The sequence below is a fragment of the Trachypithecus francoisi genome, unplaced genomic scaffold (genome assembly GCF_009764315.1).
Source record: "Trachypithecus francoisi isolate TF-2019V2 unplaced genomic scaffold, Tfra_2.0 Contig00137, whole genome shotgun sequence".
Classification (NCBI taxonomy): domain Eukaryota; kingdom Metazoa; phylum Chordata; class Mammalia; order Primates; family Cercopithecidae; genus Trachypithecus; species Trachypithecus francoisi.
The window spans coordinates 507635-527202 of NW_022680485.1; the positions used below are offsets into that span (position 1 = coordinate 507635).

The 19568-nt window shown below is 39.1% G+C and overlaps 1 protein-coding gene across 5 annotated transcripts in view; it reads left to right on the top strand.

Moving 5' to 3' along the window:
• The window catches only part of LOC117065832 (zinc finger protein 675), a 32064-nt gene extending 15552 nt beyond the window's left edge, over positions 1–16512 (top strand). Inside the window, exons 2-5 of one of the 5 annotated variants that reach the window (XM_033181357.1) lie at positions 5630–5756; positions 6564–6659; positions 14713–15359; positions 15444–16512. In XM_033181357.1, the coding sequence (XP_033037248.1) occupies positions 5630–5756; positions 6564–6659; positions 14713–15359; positions 15444–16262 (1689 nt within the window). In that variant the 3' untranslated portion in view covers positions 16263–16512. Of the gene's footprint in view, positions 1–5629; positions 5757–6563; positions 6660–9428; positions 9448–10854; positions 10881–14712 lie in introns of those variants that run through there. The other 4 variants (XM_033181281.1, XM_033181188.1, XM_033181511.1 and 1 more) reach the window with 4 other exon arrangements.
• Positions 16513–19568: the final 3056 nt, after the last annotated feature.

Here is a 19568-nt window from a genome sequence, read left to right on the forward strand (position 1 = left end):
GTTTCTGGTCCTGAGTGATTGCCCTGAGGGTTTCAGGTGAATAATCCATCTGCTTCCTTGTGGGTGGCCTCAAAGATGTGTTCTTTTTCTGAAGGGATGCACCAGGTTGCTAGAATAAATTGAACATCCCTTCATGAGAGATCAAAATTTGGTCTCAAAGAGACCAAGATTCTCAGAATAGCTTTCTAGCTTCTCCTTACATTTTTGTGTATCAGTTATAGAGAAGGGGACCTTCACTAGGACTGGCCGCTCAGCTCCTGCTACCCTAAGAGGTAGCAGGGCTGGAGAGAGGGTTCAATACAGTGTTCCCCCTTGAGTATGAGGGGAACGTGTAGGATCACCAGTGTTTGCTCCTGAGTTTTAGCCTTAGAAGCATTTGGCAAGGGACTATGTAAGGATGGTCGCTGCTCACCCTGGGAACCAGGTGGCCCTGTGAAAGAAGGTTATCTATAATATCAACTTCTGCTGTAGAACTTTCCTTTACAGGGTAGGTTCTGGTAGTTTCACAGATTATTAGGTTTTGATATAGGGTCATGAAGGGCTGTACATAGATTTCTGACCATTTGCCCTGCCTCTTGCAAAATAGGCCTGATTGCAGGATAGTGTCATAATTAATGCTACCATTGACTGCCCACTATTCTGAACTGAGCAGCTCATAATAGGGCCAGACAGTATTGCAGAAAAATATACATTTTCTCTTGAGATTGTCAGGGTCAAATTGATTCTAATGGTGGAGGTTATAGCCAAGCAGGGAATCAGAATTGGAAATAGAGTTGCCCACAGTGGAATCAGGTGAAATAGATTGAGAGTTGCTCATAAAAAGAAAAAAGAAGAGGACCTTGCAAACTAGAGGGCTTATTAGTGACCCAAATTTTTCCTGGGGCATCTCCCTGGAAAAATTCTTGACCCAGACTGAGGTCTCTGGGAGCATCCCCTCTTTAGGCCTCAGACTTAGTCTGTCAGATGGCTCTGACGTTAGATAGGTGCCAGCACCACTATAGAATGGTTCCCTCCACCACTGATGACCTACTACGAGTTTTTTTTTTTTATTTTTTTTATTTTTTTTGAGACAGTCTCGCTCTGTTGCCCAGGCTGGAGTGCAGTGGCGTGATCCTGGCTCACTGCAACCTCTACCTCCTGAATTCAAGCGATTTTCCTGCCTCAGCCTCCTGAGTAGCTGGTGTTACAGGTGCGTGCCATAATGCAAGGCTAATTTTTTTGTATTTTTAGTTGGTCAGGCAGGTCTCGAACTCCTGACCTCATGATCTGCCCGCTTTGGCATCCCAAAGTGCTGGGATTACAGGCATGAGCCACTGCACCCGGCCTACTATGAGCTTTTTTTAAGGTTTATCTATCCCATTTAAAGCAACCCTTTCTCTCTCTCAACTTAGGCAATAATACATTTTCTTTCATGAAATCCCCCCTCCATCACGCACCTCACAGACCACCTGCAACATGCTTGGACCCTCTGACTTATATAACCTTTTTGCATAGCTAGGTGGGTTTTCTGTCCATAGCTAGTTAAGTAGGGGAAGGGAAGAATTTAGCATAAGAAAAGAAGGTTTCAGTCACCTCAAACGTGTGAGTTCACCCTGGGCAAACTGCCACTGCCAACTGTGTCACATGTAGGGATCAGGGACTATAACCACAAAGGATAGAAAATCTTTCCCCTTTCTCGACAGGACAGCCAGCCTGTTTGCCCCTTGGCCTTCCGAGAACATCAGAGAGTGGCTCTGGCTAGTTCCACTCAATTACCAACAGCTACTAGAAAATGGCTGCTGAAAGACTGAAAAAGGAGAAAAGGAAAAGATCTCAGAAAACAGAAAAAAAACAATAGGACTCAGAAAAAGGAAAAAAAAAAAAAAAGGTCTCAGGTCCCTCACCCAGACTGAGAGGTGGCAGTCAGGCACTTCCACATGGAAACCTTTCAGTTTCATCAAAAAGTGGCCGTGGCTAGAAACTTGCAGTTGTCTTCATGCTTAGGCACTGTCCACCAAGGGTCCTGAGTAGGAAAGGAAAAGAGAGAGAGAGAGAGAGAAAGAGAGAAAGAGAGAAAGAAAAAGACTTCCCTGTATGTAAAAGGAGAAAGGAAAAAATTAAGTCCCATAGTTTGGGCCTACCTCCTCTCCTGCCTGGCTCACCAAAATAAGTTACCAGTAGAAGGTCTTGACTGCAAGTTACCCAGGTTCTTGGCCTTTTGAACAAAGAATTGGATGAAACAGCAAAGCAAGAAAAGAATGAAGCAACAAAGGAACAAAACGGGTTTACTGAAAATGAAATTATACTCTGCAGTGTGAAAGTGGGCTCGAACAATGGCTTAAGGTCCCAGACACAGAATTTTCTTGGGTTCAAATATCCCCTAGAGGTTTCCCATTGGCCACTTGGTGCTCCCCTCATGTAAATGAAGTGGTGGCCCACAATTGCTCTGATTAGTTGCAGAAAGCAACCAATCAGAGGCTGAAGCGAAGTTACAAAGTGTCACTTTTATTCAAATAGAGACTCAGCCCACAATCAGTCTGATTGGTTGTGGACAGCCAATTTCCTATCTGCCTCACAGAAAAGGTGGGGATTTGCAAAGGCAATCCTGTGATATTTTTGTTACTTAGGCATGCAAAGTTAGTTTTCCTTTCCATTTAGGTCTAGGAATTCGGTGTGAAATGGTCTTAGGTTCCCTGCCTCGAGACCCTATTCTCCTGCCTCATTAGTACATGTGTCCCTCATGGTTTCCAAATGCAGACTTATTTAGACGTTGCTGCTTTCTGTTTATTCTGTAAACTTTAAAGAGCCAGCAAAGAATATGAAAATTGGTAGTCTTCATTTGAGAAATATTTGTGTTGTGACAAGAGTGCTGAGTGTAAGGGACTCCATGCTGTGCCTGCTTTCTCTAATGCTAATCATGAGCCCCAGAGGAGCAATGTCAGCATTGATAGGGAACATTAATGGGTTTTAAATACCTGTTAATGGCTGACTGCTGTGGCTCATGCCTGTAATCCCAGCACTTTGGGAGGCCAAGTTGGGCGAATCAGTAGAGGTCTGGAGTTTGAGACCATCCTGACTGGTTGAAACTCTGCCTCTACTAAAAATATGCAAAAAAATTAGCCGCTTGTGGTGGCAGGCACCTATGTAATCCCAGCTACTCAGAAGGCTGAGGCAGGAGAATCACTTGAATCCAGGGAACAGAGGTTGCAGTGAGTCAAGAGCGTGTCACGGCACTCCATCCTGTGCTACAGAGCAACACTCCATCACATACACACACACACACACACACACACACAAAACCCAAACAACAAAAAAATTCATGAACGCTAAGTCTGCAGAATTACATCACAGAGAGTGGGGCCATAGTTTCCAAGTATTTTTTAAGCTCATTAAAGCTTTAAAGGCAATGCCCAGCTAAGTGGTTTCCAGCCCAGGTTTGATTTTTTTTTTTTTTTTTTTTTTGAGGTGGAGTCTCACTCTGTGCCCAGGCTGGAGTGCATGGTGCGATTTCAGCTCACTGCAACCTCCACCTCCTGCGTTCAAGCAATTCTCCTGCCTCAGCCTCCTGAGTACCTGGAATTATAAGCAAGCACCACCACGCCCGGCTAATTTTTTGTATTTTTGGTAGAGACGGGGTTTCACCATGTTGGCCAGGCTGGTCAAGAACTTCTGACCTCAAGTGATTCCCCATCCCCCCAGCCTTGGCCTCCCAAAGTGCTGGGATTACAGGTGTGAGCCACCATGCCCAGCCCAGGTTTCTAATTAAGATTACATGGCCAATTTACAGAAATATCTACTTGTGCCCTATCCATGGGTCTGTTTATTCTTCTGGGCGGAGGTATCATGTTTTGTTTTTTGTTTTTGAGATGGAGTCTCACTCTGTTGCTCAGGCTGGAGTACAGTGGTCCGACCTCAGGTCACTGCAACATTCGCCTGCCATGTTTAAGCGATTCTCGTGCCTCTGCCTCCAAGTAGCTGAGATTACTGGTGCATACTAATTTGTGTATTTTTAGTAGAGATGGGGTTTTGCCATGTTGGCCAGGTTGTTCTCAAACTCCTGGCCTCGAGTGATCTGCCCACCTCGGCCTCCCAAAGTGCTGCGATTACAGGTGTGAGCTACTGTTCCCACCCATGTTGTTTTAATTAAGTGCCTCATGTGACTCTAACGTGAGGCCAAAATCAAGTATGAGGGGTTCAAGATACATTCATGAGAGTTAAGTTCCACCTTTGCTCTAAAGAATGGTCAAAGGGCTGGTTCTGTTTGGTTTGGTAGTGACAGGAAAGTGTGGCTCGTTATTTTCATTGCTGTAGCAGAAATTGCTGGTGTCCATGGCAGGGGAGGGCACCTGAGGGCAGAAGGAAAGAAACTTTTACTTTTATCTCCATGGAGCAGCTCATGGTTCCTGAATCTCTTCTGGTATGAAGGACAGAAATGGGTGGACTTTTTCTGTTAGTCTTGGTCCTTCTGCCTGTGGGTATGATGGGAGCAGGTAAACATGTGGTATTGATACCTTTAAATGCCTATTCTAAAGATGCAGGTGTAATTTGTCCAGAGAATCACATCTGAAAAGAATTTTCAGAGAAAGGAAAAAATGGCTTTTTTTCAGTTAAACATGTCTCAGATCAAGAGCTGTGTCTGCTCTGCCTCCTGGCATGCCATGCATTTACTTTGACTTCTCTACTTGTTTTTTTTCTCCCTAATGAGTTTGTTTTAACTACTTTAAAAAATTCTTATAATAATCAAAGTCTCTGAAAAATATTTTTTTTCTATATACCAGAGCCTTCTCTACATTATGGCTTCTTATATGCCATGCAGAAATCTCACTATGAGTTTATAATCTGCAATATTAAAAATGTCCTTTTGTGGCTGTTGAACATGGGAAGGTGTAGATACTCAAGATTTTATTGGGAAAACCTGGGGTCCTTAGTAAAAATGGGGAACATCTAATGTTGATGTTCCATCTGTATTCTCAATTAGCTATTATTTAAACAAGATAGCGTTTTACACAGAAACTTCTGAAGCACTCAAAAAGGTACATGTTTGTGTTTATGTCCTTAATTATATATATATATCTTTTGTTGTTTTTTTGTTTGAGACGGAGTCTCACTCTTGTTGCCCATGCTGGAGTGCAATGGCATGATCTCAGCTCACTGCAACTTCTACTCACCATAGCCACCACCTCCCAGTTTCAAGCGATTCTCATGATTCTCCTGCCTCCACCTCCTAAGTAGCTGGGATTACACACATGTGCCACCACGCCTGACTGATTTTGTATTTTTAGTAGAGATGGGGTTTCTCCATGTTGGTCAAGTGGGTCTTGGAACTCCCAACCTCAGGTGATCTGCCCGCCTCGGCCTCCCAAAGTGCTGGGTTTACAGGCATAAGCCACTGTGCCTGACCTATTGCATATATTATTATCCATAAAATTATTATATATACACTGGTATTGTGGCTCTTGTGCCACTGTTTTCTCAGGGTTAGAGAACACATAAGTAAATATTTCTCTGTAAAAAAATTGATTTTATTGGATAATTTCAGTCACTCCTGTAAATCAGAACCAATTCTCATTACTCTCTCATTTTACCTTGAGTCAAATTATAATCTCTGTTGGCTACCTGGTGAATATGTTTGTGTGTATGTGTTTTTCAGGGACTGTTGACATTTAGGGATGTGGCCATAGAATTCTCTCTGGAAGAATGGCAATGCCTGGACACTGCACAGCGGAATTTATATAAAAATGTGATTTTAGAGAACTACAGAAACCTGGTCTTCCTGGGTAAGGATAACTTCAACACACAGTTTCTTTTTGTTTTTCTTTTTGCTTTTCTAGCTCTGTCGCCAGGCTAGAGTGTAGTGGTGTGATCTTGGCTCACTGCAACCTCTGCCTCCTGGGTTCAAGCGATTCTCGTGCCTCAGCCTTCCAAGTAGCTGGGACTACAGGCGTGAGCCACCATGGCTGGCTAATTTTTTTTTTGTATTTTTGGTAGATACACGGTTTCACCATGTTGGCCAGGCTGGTATCGAACTCCTGACCTCAGGTGAACCACTCGCCTCGGCTTCCCAAAGTGCCGGGATTACTGGTGTGAGCCACCATGCCTGTCCCAACACACAGTTTCTAATATACCGTAAAGGTTTCATTTCTCTTCTTTGTAGAACGTATTTTGGTAATGTATGCTTTGAATAAATGAGTTTCAGATCCCTGTTTTTGAGAAAATCTTAAGGATTTGTCTGTATTGAGAAGAATTTCTTCAGTATGTTTCATCTTGATCTAAACTTACCACATTCCTGAGCTGATCTGTGTCCTTCAATTAGTGGTAATTTCAGAAGTTTAGTGGCATAAAACATTGTTGCCCACACCTTAAAATCTAATTGCCAACACAAAGTTTTGATTCATAAGTACTGGGTAATGAAATTAAGAACCTGCAAATTTAGAATATTTTCTAAGTATTTAAAAATTTCTGTTAGAAGTCAGTATTTTGGGATTAATTTGCTATTCTATTACATTCTCTTTACTGAGCACATTACTAGGTTGGTAATTGGAGAATATGAGCAAGATTCATGTTAGTTATTTTTAATAAAACAGGTATTGCTGTCTCTAAGCCAGACCTGATCACCTGTCTGGAGCAAGAAAAAGAGCCTTTAACTATGCAGAGACATGAGATGGTGGATGAACCCCCAGGTAAGTGAGAGTGAAAGTGAATACAACAGGTGACAAAGATGAGAGGTCCAAAGGTCAAAGAGAAAACCAGTCCTTAAAATGTGATTTGGGAAGCTGTGTTTTAAAGGAAATAGTTTCTGGAAAGCCTGAGTATTTTTTGCTCTCACATTTGAGCATTTTCTGTCTTATGCTATTAAATTCTCTAAGGTTTCTATTTACGTTTTTAGTAATTTTCCTTCAAGTTGTCAGTGAGAACCAATGTCCTTCATGGCATATAAGAGACTGCGCAATCTGAATCCTTACTCATTTGTTTTGGAGACACAAATATCTGCATAATTTTGAGAAACTCTGTTAAATGATCTTTTAAGTTCTTTTTTTCCATCATGTCTGAAACGTGTGAGAAGTGTTTTCTTTTCTATTGTTTTCTTTTCTTCTTCTTCTTTTTTTTTTTTTTTTTTTTTTGAGACAGAGTCTTGCTGTCTTACTCTGTGGCCCAGGCTGGGGTGCAGAGCTACAGTCTCGACTCACTGTAACTTTTGCCTCTTGGGTTTAAGCAGTTCTCTTGTCTCAGCCTCCCAAATAACTGGAATTACAAGCACATGGCCACCACACCTGGCTAATTTTTTGTTTTTAGTAGAGATGGAGTTTCACCATGTTGGCCAGGCTGGTCTCAAACTCCTGCGCTCAGGTGATTTGCTTGCCTTGCCTTCCCAAAGTGCTGGGATTACAGGTGTGAGCCACTATGCCCCGCCCCCCCTTTTTTAAAAAAATTTTTCTACATATTTTATTTGTTTGTATTTCTATAGTCTTCAAATATAGTCTTGAAATTATAAAGGGCTGGGTGCAGTGGCTCAAGGGCCGGGCACAGTGGCTCACGCCTGTAATCCCAGCACTTTGGGAGGCCCAGGCGGGCAGATCAGGAGGTCAGATAAAAACTAGAAAGAAGCTTTCTGAGAAACTGCTTTGTGATGTGTGCATTCATCTCACAGAAATAAATCTTTTGATTCAGTAGTTTGGAAACCTGGCTAATATGGTGAAACCCCATCTCTACTAAAAATACAAAAAATTACCTGAGTGTGGTGGCACATGCCTGTGATCCCAGCTACTCGGGAGGCTGAGGCAGGAGAATCATTTGAATCAGGGAGGTGGACGTTGCAGTGAGCCAGGATTGTGCCACTGCACTCCAGCCTGGCTATAGAGTGGTACTCCATCTCAAAAAGAAAAGAAAAGAAAATTATAAAGTATGATATTCTTCTCCTTTGTTTTTTTTTTTTTCTCAAGCTTGCTTTGGCTATTTAAAGTATATCATAGTTTCATTTACATTTTAGAATTACATTTTTTATTACTGTGAAAAACAAATGCCACTGGAATTTTGATAGGGAGTCTATTGAATCTATAGATCATTTTGGATAACATGGCACTTTAACAGTATTTATTCTTTCAATTCGTAGACATAAAATATTTTCAAATTTATTTATGTCTTTTCTAATATATTTCACTGATATATCTCTCACTGTAAAGATTTTATACCTCCTTGGTTAAATTTGTTCTCAGAAATTTATTTTAATGCTATTGTAAATAAGATTTTTTTTTTCTCTATTTTATCAGACAGTTTAGATTTATGGAGCCCTAACTTGTATATTAGTTTTATATTTTTGTAATTTGCTGAGTATATTTACAAGTTTTAATGTACTGTTTATGTTTATATATATATAATCGTATGAGCTACAGCTAGCAACTTTTTACTTATGTGTCTTCAATATCAATTGCTCTTTTTCATTTTTTGACTAATTCTTGTGCCAGTACTTTGAGTGTTACGTTAAACTAGCAGCATTGACAATGGGCACAATATAGTTTTGCATTGGCATCTGTATATAGAAGGAGAAAACAGCTCAAGTTTTTATAAACTGGTTTCAGAAGGTAAAGATCTTTTGTTGGACCCTCAGGGTAATGGGATGCCCTCTGGTTTGTAGTGGAGAGGGCTTTGTCACAAGACTGCTGGGTCTGCACTAGGGTCTACCTTTAGTTGGCTTGTCCTGAAAAACTTGGGTAGTTTAAATTCCCATTTTAGACAGACTGAATTTTGACAGAGGATTTTGCTCTGTAGGACAGACACTAGGGCAGGTTTTTGCAGTAGGGTCTGCATATGGTGAGCCTTGTATCACAATGTGGATGACTACGGCTTTTAGCGGGTACCAGAAAGGATCTTTCCAGGTCACTGTGTGGGTTTCTATATAGGCAGAACTGACCATAAACTGTGGCTCAGCAAGCTGGAACTGAGTCATTGAACTGCTTCAGGGACCACAGTAAAGGCTAAGGTCTGTAGGCCAGCTGACATGGCTATAAATGGGTATCTTCCTCCGGGCCTCTGGAAAAGCAGAATCTCTCCCAGACTTTGGCTGGGAGGAGTTTGGGATGATTACATAGTAGGTTCAGAATTCTAATGGGACCAAGTTGAGTGGGCCATTTCCTAGACTGTACTTAAGAACAAGGATCCTGTAGTTTGCCACCTAAATGAGGGCCTGCCTTCTGAAAAGAAGACTTTTCAATCTTGGGCTTTATCAGATCTTCACAACCCCCTCTCTGGATCTCAAAGCTCTCTTAAAGGCACTTATTTTTGAGACGGAGTCTTGCTACATACATAATTCAGGCTGATTTTGAAATCCTAACCTGAAACAATTCTCTAAACTTAATATACCATGTATCTTTCATTACAGGTGTGAGCCATGATGCCTGGCCATCTCCTAAAGGCATTTTTGTCAGGGATGGCTGACAAATTGTCTTGCTGTGCAGGAGATAACAAAATAGGGTACCTTTTATTCTCCCATCTTACTGATTTCACTCCTGCTATACATTTTTATTCTTCATTTTCTATTTCAATTTTGTCTGTAATTTTACATTTAGAAATTTAGAACAATATGCTAGAATTTACATGTAATGCCTGAATTAAATTAGATAATTTGAAGGCACTCCATATTTACTAAAAACGTTACTTATAAATTTAGGTTTGATGTAGGAAAAAAGAATTCTATGATTTGCACCCATTTTGTCCAGCCTATATCTAAATAGTGTAATTTATTTGCAGATATTTGTTTTATATATCACTCTAACTATATTCTGCAACATATATATTTTATATATTTAACATTTATATATATTTAGCATTATATATATTTATATATGTGTGTGTGTGTGTGTGTGTATATATATATATATATAGCAATGTAAGGCTCTTTTTTGCTTCTAAAGTTAGATTACAGCAGTTTCATTTTGTGTAACAATAGCCTATATTTAAAACATAACATTTCTTTCTTTTTTTTTTTTTTGTCACAGAGTCTCACTCTGTTGCCCAGCCTGAAGTTCAGTGGTACAATCTCTGCTCACTGCAACCTCCACCTCTCAGGTTCAAGCGATTCTCCTGTCTCAGTCTCCTGAGTAGCTGGGACTATAGGCACACACCACCATGCCTGGCTAATTTTTGTACTTTTAGTAGAGACGGGGTTTCACCATGTTGGCCAGGCTGGTCTTGAACTCCTGACCTTGTGATCCATCCATCTGCCTCAGCCTCCCAAAGTTCTGATACAGATGTGAGCCACTGAGCCTGGCCCAAAATTGTCTTTTTTTTTTTTTTTTGAGATGGAGTTTTGCTCCTGTTGCCCGGGCTGGAGTGCAATGGTGCAATCTCGACTCACTCCAACCTCTGCCTACTGCGTTTAAGCAATTTTCCTGCCTCAGCCTTCTAAATAGTTGGAATTACAGGCGCCTACCACCACACCTGGCTAATTTTTGTATTTTTAGTAGAGGCGGGGTTTTACCACGTTGGCCAGTCTGGTCTTAAACTTCTGACTTTGAGTGGTCCACCTACCTCGGCCTCCCAAAGTGCTGGGATTACAGGCATGAGCCATTGCACCTGGCCTTCTTGTTTTTTTAAATGCTTATTAAGTTTCTCATTAGAGTCTTTCATTTATGATAATACTGCATTTCCTCTGGAATTGTACTGCTATACAGTGCATGCCAACGATTCAGCATACCTGCCTTCCATGAGTAGAGTTACAATCAAATATTGCAGGTATCTGGACACATTATTATTTTTTAATTTATTTATTTTTCTTTTTCTGAGACGGAGTCTTGCTCTGTTGCCCAGGCTGGAGTGCAGTGGCACGATCTCAGCTCACTGCAACCTCCACCTCCCAGGTTCAAGAAATTCTCCTGCCTCTGCCTCTTGAGTATCTAGGATTACAGGTGTACGCCACCATGCCTGGCTAATTTTTTTGTATTTTTAGTAGAGACAGGGTTTCACTGTGTTGCCCAGGCTGCTCTTGAACCTCTGAGCTTGTGATCTGCCCACCTCGCCTCGCAGAGTGCTGGGATTATAGGCGTGAGCCACTGCGTCTGGCCTAGACACATTTTTAATGGTACATCAGTGTTGGCTGCAAGATTTTATGAGTAAACATTTAACATTTAACATTTATGTATATTATAGTTTTGCCATTCCATATTAGTGTGTTTTTTCAGTTTGACATCTGTTTATTGTGTTTTTTTGTTTTACCATTTTAGACAATTTGCAATTGTTTGTACACTTTAAATCTGTGGGATTTAATTAAGAAATCAGCCATATATCTATCCCAGTCAGATTACATATATGTGTTAATAAATTTGACCCCAATTTTGGTTATGGCTTATCTTGTATGTATTCTTTCTTAGCTGATTTTCAATGGTCGTTTTATCTTGTCTAAGTGATTAGTCATGGAGATAGTCTTTTTTTTTTTTTTTTTTTTTGAGATGGAGTTTCACTCCTGTTGCCCAGGCTGGAGTGCAATGATGTGATCTCCGCCCATCACAACCTCTGCCTCCCAGGTTCAAGTGATTCTCTTGCTTTAGCCTCCCGAGCAGCTGGGATTACAGGCATGCACCACTATGCCCAGCTAATTTTTGTATTTTTAGTAGAGATGAGGTTTCTCCATGTGGTAGGCTGGTCTCCAACTCCCGACCTCAGGTGATCCACCTGCCTCCCAGAGTACTGGGATTACAAGGCGTGAGCTACCACGCCCGGTGAGATAGTCTTATTTTCACCATGTGTTTAATAATAAATATATATTTCTTTTGTGTGAGAGAAACACTTTTGTGATTTGAAGATAATTTATGTAGAGATTTATAATTCTGTATTTTTTCCAATTTTTCTTTTAAAATAATTAATTGTAAAACCACATAAAATAAATTTTACCATCTAAAATCTATTGAAGTGTACATTTCAGGGCCAGGCATGGTGGTGGCTCACATCTTTGATCCTAGGATTTTGGGAGGCCAAGACAGGAGATTTGCTTGAGCCCAAAAGTATGGGACTAGCCTGGGAAACGTATGGAGATTCTCTGTCTACAAAAAATGTTTAAAAATAGCCAAGCGTGGTGGTGTGAACCTGTGGTCCCCACTTTTTGGTAGATTGATGGTGCAGGATTACTTTAGCCTGGAAGTTTGAGGCTATAGTGAGCCATAATTGTTCCACTTTACTCAAACTTGGATGACAGTGAGAACCTGTCTCAAAAAAAAACTGTACATTTCAGGCATGGTTAGTATATTTGTATTCATCTTATGAAACTAAAACTCAATACCCATTAAGTAACAACTGCCCATTTTATCCTCTCTCCAGCCCTTGACAAACACCGTTGCACTATGAGTGTGACTAAATAAGATATCTCATATAAGTGGAATCATATAGTATCCATCATTTTGTTACTGGCTTACTTCAGGTGACATAATATTCTCAAAGTTTTATCTTAAAATGTGACAAGATTTATTTAAGGCTGAATAATCCATTTATGTGTGTGTGTGTGTGTGTGTGTGTGTGTACATATACTTTTTTTTTTTTTTTGAGATGGAGTCTCACTTTGTCACCCAGGCTGGAGTGCAGTAGCACTATCTTGGCTCACTGCAACCTCTGCCTTCTGGGTTCAAGTGATTCTCCTACCTCAGCCTCCTATGTAGCTGGGACCAGAGGCACATGCCACCACACCCAGCTGATTTTTGTATTTTTAGTAGAGAAGGGGTTTTACCATGTTGGCAGGCTGGTCCCAAACTCCTGACCTCAGGTAATCTGCCCACCTCAGCCTCCCAAAGTGCTAGGATTATAGGTGTGAGCCACTGCTAATGGGATTTTTATAGAGATTATGTTGAATTTGTTCACCACTTTTGGTTGCTTTGACATTTTTGAAAAATCAGGTGTTTTGGCCTTTGAGCCAAGAATATGTTGAAGACTGTGTTTTATTTTGATATATTTTTCAATTTGCCAATTTTACTTTTGCTTTTAATTTTTTGTTTCATTCACTTTTGGTCGGAAAATGTTTATAATTTTGATCTTCCTAAATTTATTTATTGTTGCTGTTTGAGAGAAGATTTTACTGTGTCACTCAGGCTGGGGTGCAATGGCATAATTTTGGCTCACTGCAGCCAGGCTCAAGTGATCCTTTTACCTCAGTCTCCCAAGTAGCTGGCACTACAGACGTGTCATGGCTACTACCATGCCTGGGTAATTTTTTGATTATTTGTAGGAACAGTGTCTTGCTATGTTGCCCAGACTGGTGTCAAATTTCTGGCCCAGCTGGGTCTTCCAAAGTGTTGAGATTGTAGGCATGAGCCACTGCACCTAGCCAGCATTCTTAAATTTAATAAGACTTGATTTGTGTCCTAACAGAATACACCAGGTGCAAATAAGAATATTGTGTATTCTCTTGATTTTGATTTAAAAGGTTTGTACAGGTCTGTTAAGCCTATATGGTCTGTGATGTGGCTTGGATGTCTATGTTCTCCAAACCTCATATTGCAATGTAATCATCATTGTTGATTTGGGTCCTGATGGAAGGTGAATCTGGGACCTACTGGGAGGTGCTTAGGTCATGAGGGAAAGTTCCTCATGAATGGCTTGGCACTATCCTCTTGTTAATCGGTAAGTTTATACTCTGTTAATTCAAGTAAGAACTGGTTCATTAAAAAAAAAAAAACCTGGCTTCTTTATCACACTTGCTTTGTATCTTACCATGTGATGTGTTCAGTTAATCTGTGCATTCCACTATGATTGTAGGCTTCCTGAGACCCTCGCCAGAAGCAGATGCTGGCACACACTTTTTGTACAATCTGCCAAACTGTGAGCCAAATAAACTTTTTTTCTTTATAAATTATTCACTCTCAGGTATTCCTCTATATGTAAGTAATTGAAGTTTGCAATTTACTTTTTTTTTTTTTTTTTTGAGACGGAGTCTGGCTCTGTCACCCAGGCTGGAGTGCAGTGGCCGGATCTCCACTCACTGCAAGCTCCGCCTCCCGGGTTCACGCCATTCTCCTGCCTCAGCCTCCCGAGTAGCCCGGACTACAGGCGCCAGCCACCTCGCCCGGCTAGTTTTTTGTAATTTTTAGTAGAGACGGGGTTTCACCGTGTTAGCCAGGATGGTCTCGATCTCCTGACCTCGTGATCCACCCGTCTCGGCCTCCCAAAGTGCTGGGATTACAGGCTTGAGCCACCGCGCCCGGCCTACTTTTTTTTTTTTTTTATGAGACAGAGTCTTGCTTTGTCACTCAGACTATAGTGTAATGGTGCGATTTCGGCTCACTGCAATGTTAGCCTCCTAGGTGCAAGCGATTCTCCTGCCTCAGCCTCCCAATTAGCTGGGACTACAGGCTCCCACCACCATGCCCAGCTAATTTTTTTTTGTATTTTTAGTAGAGACGGTGTTTCACTATATTGGCCAGGCTGGTCTTGAGCTCCTGACCTCGCGATCTGCCCGCCTCAGCCTCCCAAAGTGCGGGGAGTACGGTTGTGAGTCACCAGGCCTGGCTGCAATTTACTTCTAAAAACATTATGTTATATCGGGGAGTAGAAAAAGCTGTGTTGGGTAAATGTTACAGAATTTTTTTTTTTTTCTATGTGGCTCTTTGCATTGTGCTTACCCTAGGGCAATGCATACACTTAATTATGGCCTGTGGTGTCATCTTGCTTATGTAGTTTGTGTAATTTTGTAAGTTAGGTTTGGAAAGTATATTTATCTGAGTCTGTAAAGTAATGTGTTGTTTTTATTTCTTTCAGTAATGTGTTCTCATTTTGCCCAAGAGTTTTGGCCAGAGCAGAACATGAAAGATTCTTTTGAAAAAGTGGCACTGAGAAGATATGAAAAATGTGGAAATGATAATCTTCAGTTAAAAGGCTGTAAAAGTGTGGATGAATGTAAGGTGTACAAAGGAGGTTATAATGGACTTAACCAATGTTTATCAACTACGCAGAGCAAAATGTTTCAATGTGATAAATATGTGAAAGTCTTTAATAAATTTTCACATTCAGATAGACATAAGATAAAACATGTGGAAAATAAACCTTTCAAATGTAAAGAATGTGGCAAATCATTTTGTATTCTTTCACACCTAACTCAACATAAAAGAAATTATACCAAGGTGAATTTCTGCAAATGTGAAGAATGTGAAAAAGCTTTTAACCAATCTTCAAAGTTTACTAAACATAAAAGAATTTATACTTGTGAGAAACTCTACAGATGTCAGGAATGTGACAAAACTTTTAACCAATTCTCAAACCTTACTGAATATAAAAAAGATTATACTCGAGAGAAACCATATAAATGTGAAGAATGTGGCAAAGCCTTTAACCAGTCCTCACACCTTACTACACATAAGATAATTCATACAGGAGAGAAACCCTACAAATGTGAAGAATGTGGCAAAGCCTTTAACCAGTTCTCAAATCTTACTACACATAAAAAAATTCATACTGGAGAGCAACCCTATATATGTGAAGAATGTGGTAAGGCTTTTACCCAATCCTCAACCCTTACTACACATAAGAGAATTCATACTGGAGAGAAACCCTACAAATGTGAAGAATGTGGAAAAGCTTTTAACCGATCCTCAAAACTTACTGAACATAAAAACATTCATACTGGAGAGCAACCCTACAAATGTGAAGAATGTGGCAAAGCTTTTAACCGATCCTCAAATCTTACAGAACATAGGAAAATTCATACTGAAGAGAAACCTTACAAATGTAAAGAATGTGGCAAAGCTTTTAAACACTCCTCAGCCCTTACTACACATAAGAGAATTCACACTGGAGAGAAGCCCTACAAATGTGAAGAATGTGGCAAAGCTTTTAACCGATCCTCAAAACTTACTGAACATAAGAAACTTCATACTGGAAAGAAACCCTACAAATGTGAAGAATGTGGCAAAGCTTTTATCCAATCCTCAAAACTTACTGAACATAAGAAAATTCATTCTGGAGAGATACCCTACAAGTGTGAAGAATGTGGCAAAGCTTTTAAACACTCCTCATCCCTTACTACACATAAGAGAATTCATACTGGGGAGAAACCCTACAAATGTGAAGAATGTGGCAAAGCTTTTAGCCGATCCTCAAAACTTACTGAACATAAGATAATTCATACTGGAGAGAAACCCTATAAATGTGAGAGATGTGACAAAGCTTTTAACCAATCTGCAAACCTTATTAAACATAAAAAAATTCATACTGGAGAGAAACTCTACAAAACTGGAAGGTGTGACAATGCTTTTGACAACGCCTCAAACTTTTCTAAATATAAAGGAAATCATACTGGTGAAAAATTCTAGAAATGGAAAGAATGTGTCAAAGACTTTAAATGGTTTTCACACTTCATTGTATGTAAGATAATTCATACTGGAGAAAACTACATGTGTGAAGAATTTGGCAATACTGTTAATTAAGGCTCAAACCTTATTGCACAGGAAAGCATTTATACTTAAGAAACATTGTACAAATATAAAGAATGTAAAGTAGCCATTAATATCTGTTGACATAATATCAGAATGTTGGTACTTAATAAAAGCATTATAAATGCAATTACTGTCTAAAGATTTTAAGAAAATATAAGCCGTTAAAGTGAAGAAGAGTATTCATTTTGAAGACAAAAGTTATAAACATAAAGAGGGTTGTAGTACATGTACTGGTATCACAAATCGTACCATACACATTTTGTACTAGAGAAAAACTGAAGCAGTTGCTCAAACTTTTTTCAACATCAGGGAATCTATAGGGGAGAAAAACTGCAAATGTAGTACATGTAGAAAAGCATATTTTTTCAAAATCTGTAGCTTAGAAAACACCAGAGTGTTAATACTAAAATATGTTTTTGCAGGCTGGGCACTGTGGCTCACGCCTGTAATCCCAGCACTTTGGGAGGCCAAAGTGGGTGGATCACCTGAGGTCAGGTGTTCGAGACCAGCCTGGCCAACATGGCGAAACCCTGTCTCTACTAAAAATACAAAAATTAGCCAGGCATGGTGGTGGGTGCCTGTAATCCCAGCTACTCAGGAGGCTGAGGCAGGAGAATCGCTTGAACCCCGGGGGCAGAGGTTGCAGTGAGCCAAGATCGTGCCATTGCACTCTAGCCTGGATGATAAGAGTGAAACTCTGTCTGTCTGTCTCTCTCTCTCTCTATATATATATATGTATTTTTTTGCAGATGTAAATATAAAACTATTCTAAAATTATGTAAATATCAGATAACTCACAGTGGAAATATCTAAGGCACTTCAGACATTACAGTAAATCAGTGCTGAGTATAAAAAATAATCCAGAACTAGAGTTGGTAGATAAATTATTTGTGTATAACTTAAAAAGATGTAGAAAATTTCTTAAAAAGTTATAATTACATTGAAAGTATACTTTTTTCCTTAAAAAATACAGATTGTTTGCAACATGAATAATGTAATTCAACTCTCAAATTACTTCTTGCTCTTTCTTCATTTCTATTGTATTCACATATAAAAACTTATGACTAATTGTTGCTGCATCAGAGATATAATTTTTTTTACTAGGTGGGCGTTATCTTTATGGAAGGGTAAGGACATTAAAATGTAAGACATGATAAAAATCTGAGTGGAGTGGCTCTTTATTAATATAAGTGACACATGAAGTAGATGTTCAGAGTAATCTGCATTATAGTGAGAAAACATTTTAAATTTTAGTTAAAATTAGTAAATTTCTAATTGTACTTTTATGTAATAAAATGTACATTCTTAAAATTTTAAATTATATGTGGACAATATTTTATTAAAATTTTATTTATCATGTTTATAAAATTGTGCATTTAATAAAGTTGTTATGCCACTAATTTTAACCTATTTCATCTTACTCCAGGGTGTAGGCAAAAGATGGTACCATACTCTTTGGTAACATAATGGACTAACATTTCTAGTAATCCCCTTTGCCAGTGACTTTAAACTGCAAGGAGGTTAAAGAATATTGTTCCCATAGGTTAAATATTTATTTCTTATTTAAATTTATACTTTTTAATTTTTGTGGATACATTGTATGTGTATATTTATGTCATATATAGCATATTTTGATAGACATATAATATGTAATAATTACATCAGGAAAAATTAAGTATCCATCATCTCCAGCATTTATCCTTTGTATTATAAACCAACTCTACAGTTTTAGTTTTTTTTAATGTACGATTGTTATTGACTACAGAGCTATTTTTATGGTTATACTAAAAATTATATAGAAGTGTAAATAAAGTCCATGCCTTCTGAGTCCTAAATAAACATTAAAATGTTATATATTTTTGAACATGTGGCTTCTCTGCCTGCAAACACATACAGACTGTTGATTTACATAAAGTTAAGTATATACATACATTTCTCTTAAGTTAAACCCTAGGTGTAAGAAAATTATGGAGTAAGTAGGCATGTTTGTGTGAATATAAATTTGTACCTATTTTCAGAAGAAAAGAGCAATATTGGAACAAAACATTTTAGTAAGTTAATTTACTAGAAAACTATAAACCTCAAAATTGCTGAAAGCAAATCTATACTCTTTCTACTGAATTACTGTAAAGTAGTATGGCTTATGGATTCAAAATCTGCTTATGCAAATTTTGCTTTTGCTTGATTGGTACTCATGCTAAGCCCACTTTTTTTGTTGTTTCTTGTAATTTTTTTTCTTTTATAGTTTATGAGGTTTTCATTATGTGAAGTGGCCAAAGATATACCCTATTTTTATAAAATTTAGTAGGGCACACAAAATAATTTTAGATGTAATTACACGATTAGTGTATTGTTTCATTGAATTAAAACTTTATATTTTGTTCTTTTAATTGAAGAACCTTATATAAGCCTACTTTAGTTATTATTCCTTTCACTTTTTATAATTAACAGAAGTAAATTTATTTGTTGATTGAGCCAGTTCAGGTATTGGGGGAACCCACCCCCAGTATTTCAATGTAGGTTCTGTTTTCCATAAGTGTCAGCCAGCTGAGAAAGAGAGACAGTACAAAGAGAGGAATTTTATAGCTGGGCCGCCAGGGGTGACGTCACCTATCAGTAGGCCCGTGATGCCCGTCTGAGCAGCAAGTCTTTATTAAGGGTTTCAAAAGGGGAGGGTGTGTAAGAACAGAGAGTAGGTAAATGATGACATGCCTCAAAGAGCAAAAAACCACTGATAAGGGTCTAACAAAGATCACGTGTTTCTGAGGGAACAGGGCAATGGGCAAAAGCAGAACCACTGATAAGGGTCCAACAAAGATCACAGAGCAAAGGGCAAAAGCAGAACCACTGATAAGGGTCTATGTTCAGCAGTGCATGTGTTGTCTTGATAAACATCTTAACAGAAAACAAGGTTTGAGAGCAGAGAACCGGTCTGACCACAAATTTACCAGGGTTGAGTTTTCCCAACCCTAGTAAGCCTGAGGGTTCTGCAGGAGACCAGGGCTTATCTCAGTCCTTATCTCAACTGCACAAGACAGACATTCCCAGAGTGGCCGTTTATAGACTTTCCCCCCCAGGAACGCATTCTTTTCCCAGGGTGTTAATATTCCTTGTTAGGAAAATAATTTAATGATATGTTTCTTACTTTCACATCCATTTATAGGCCCTCTGCAAGAAAAAAAA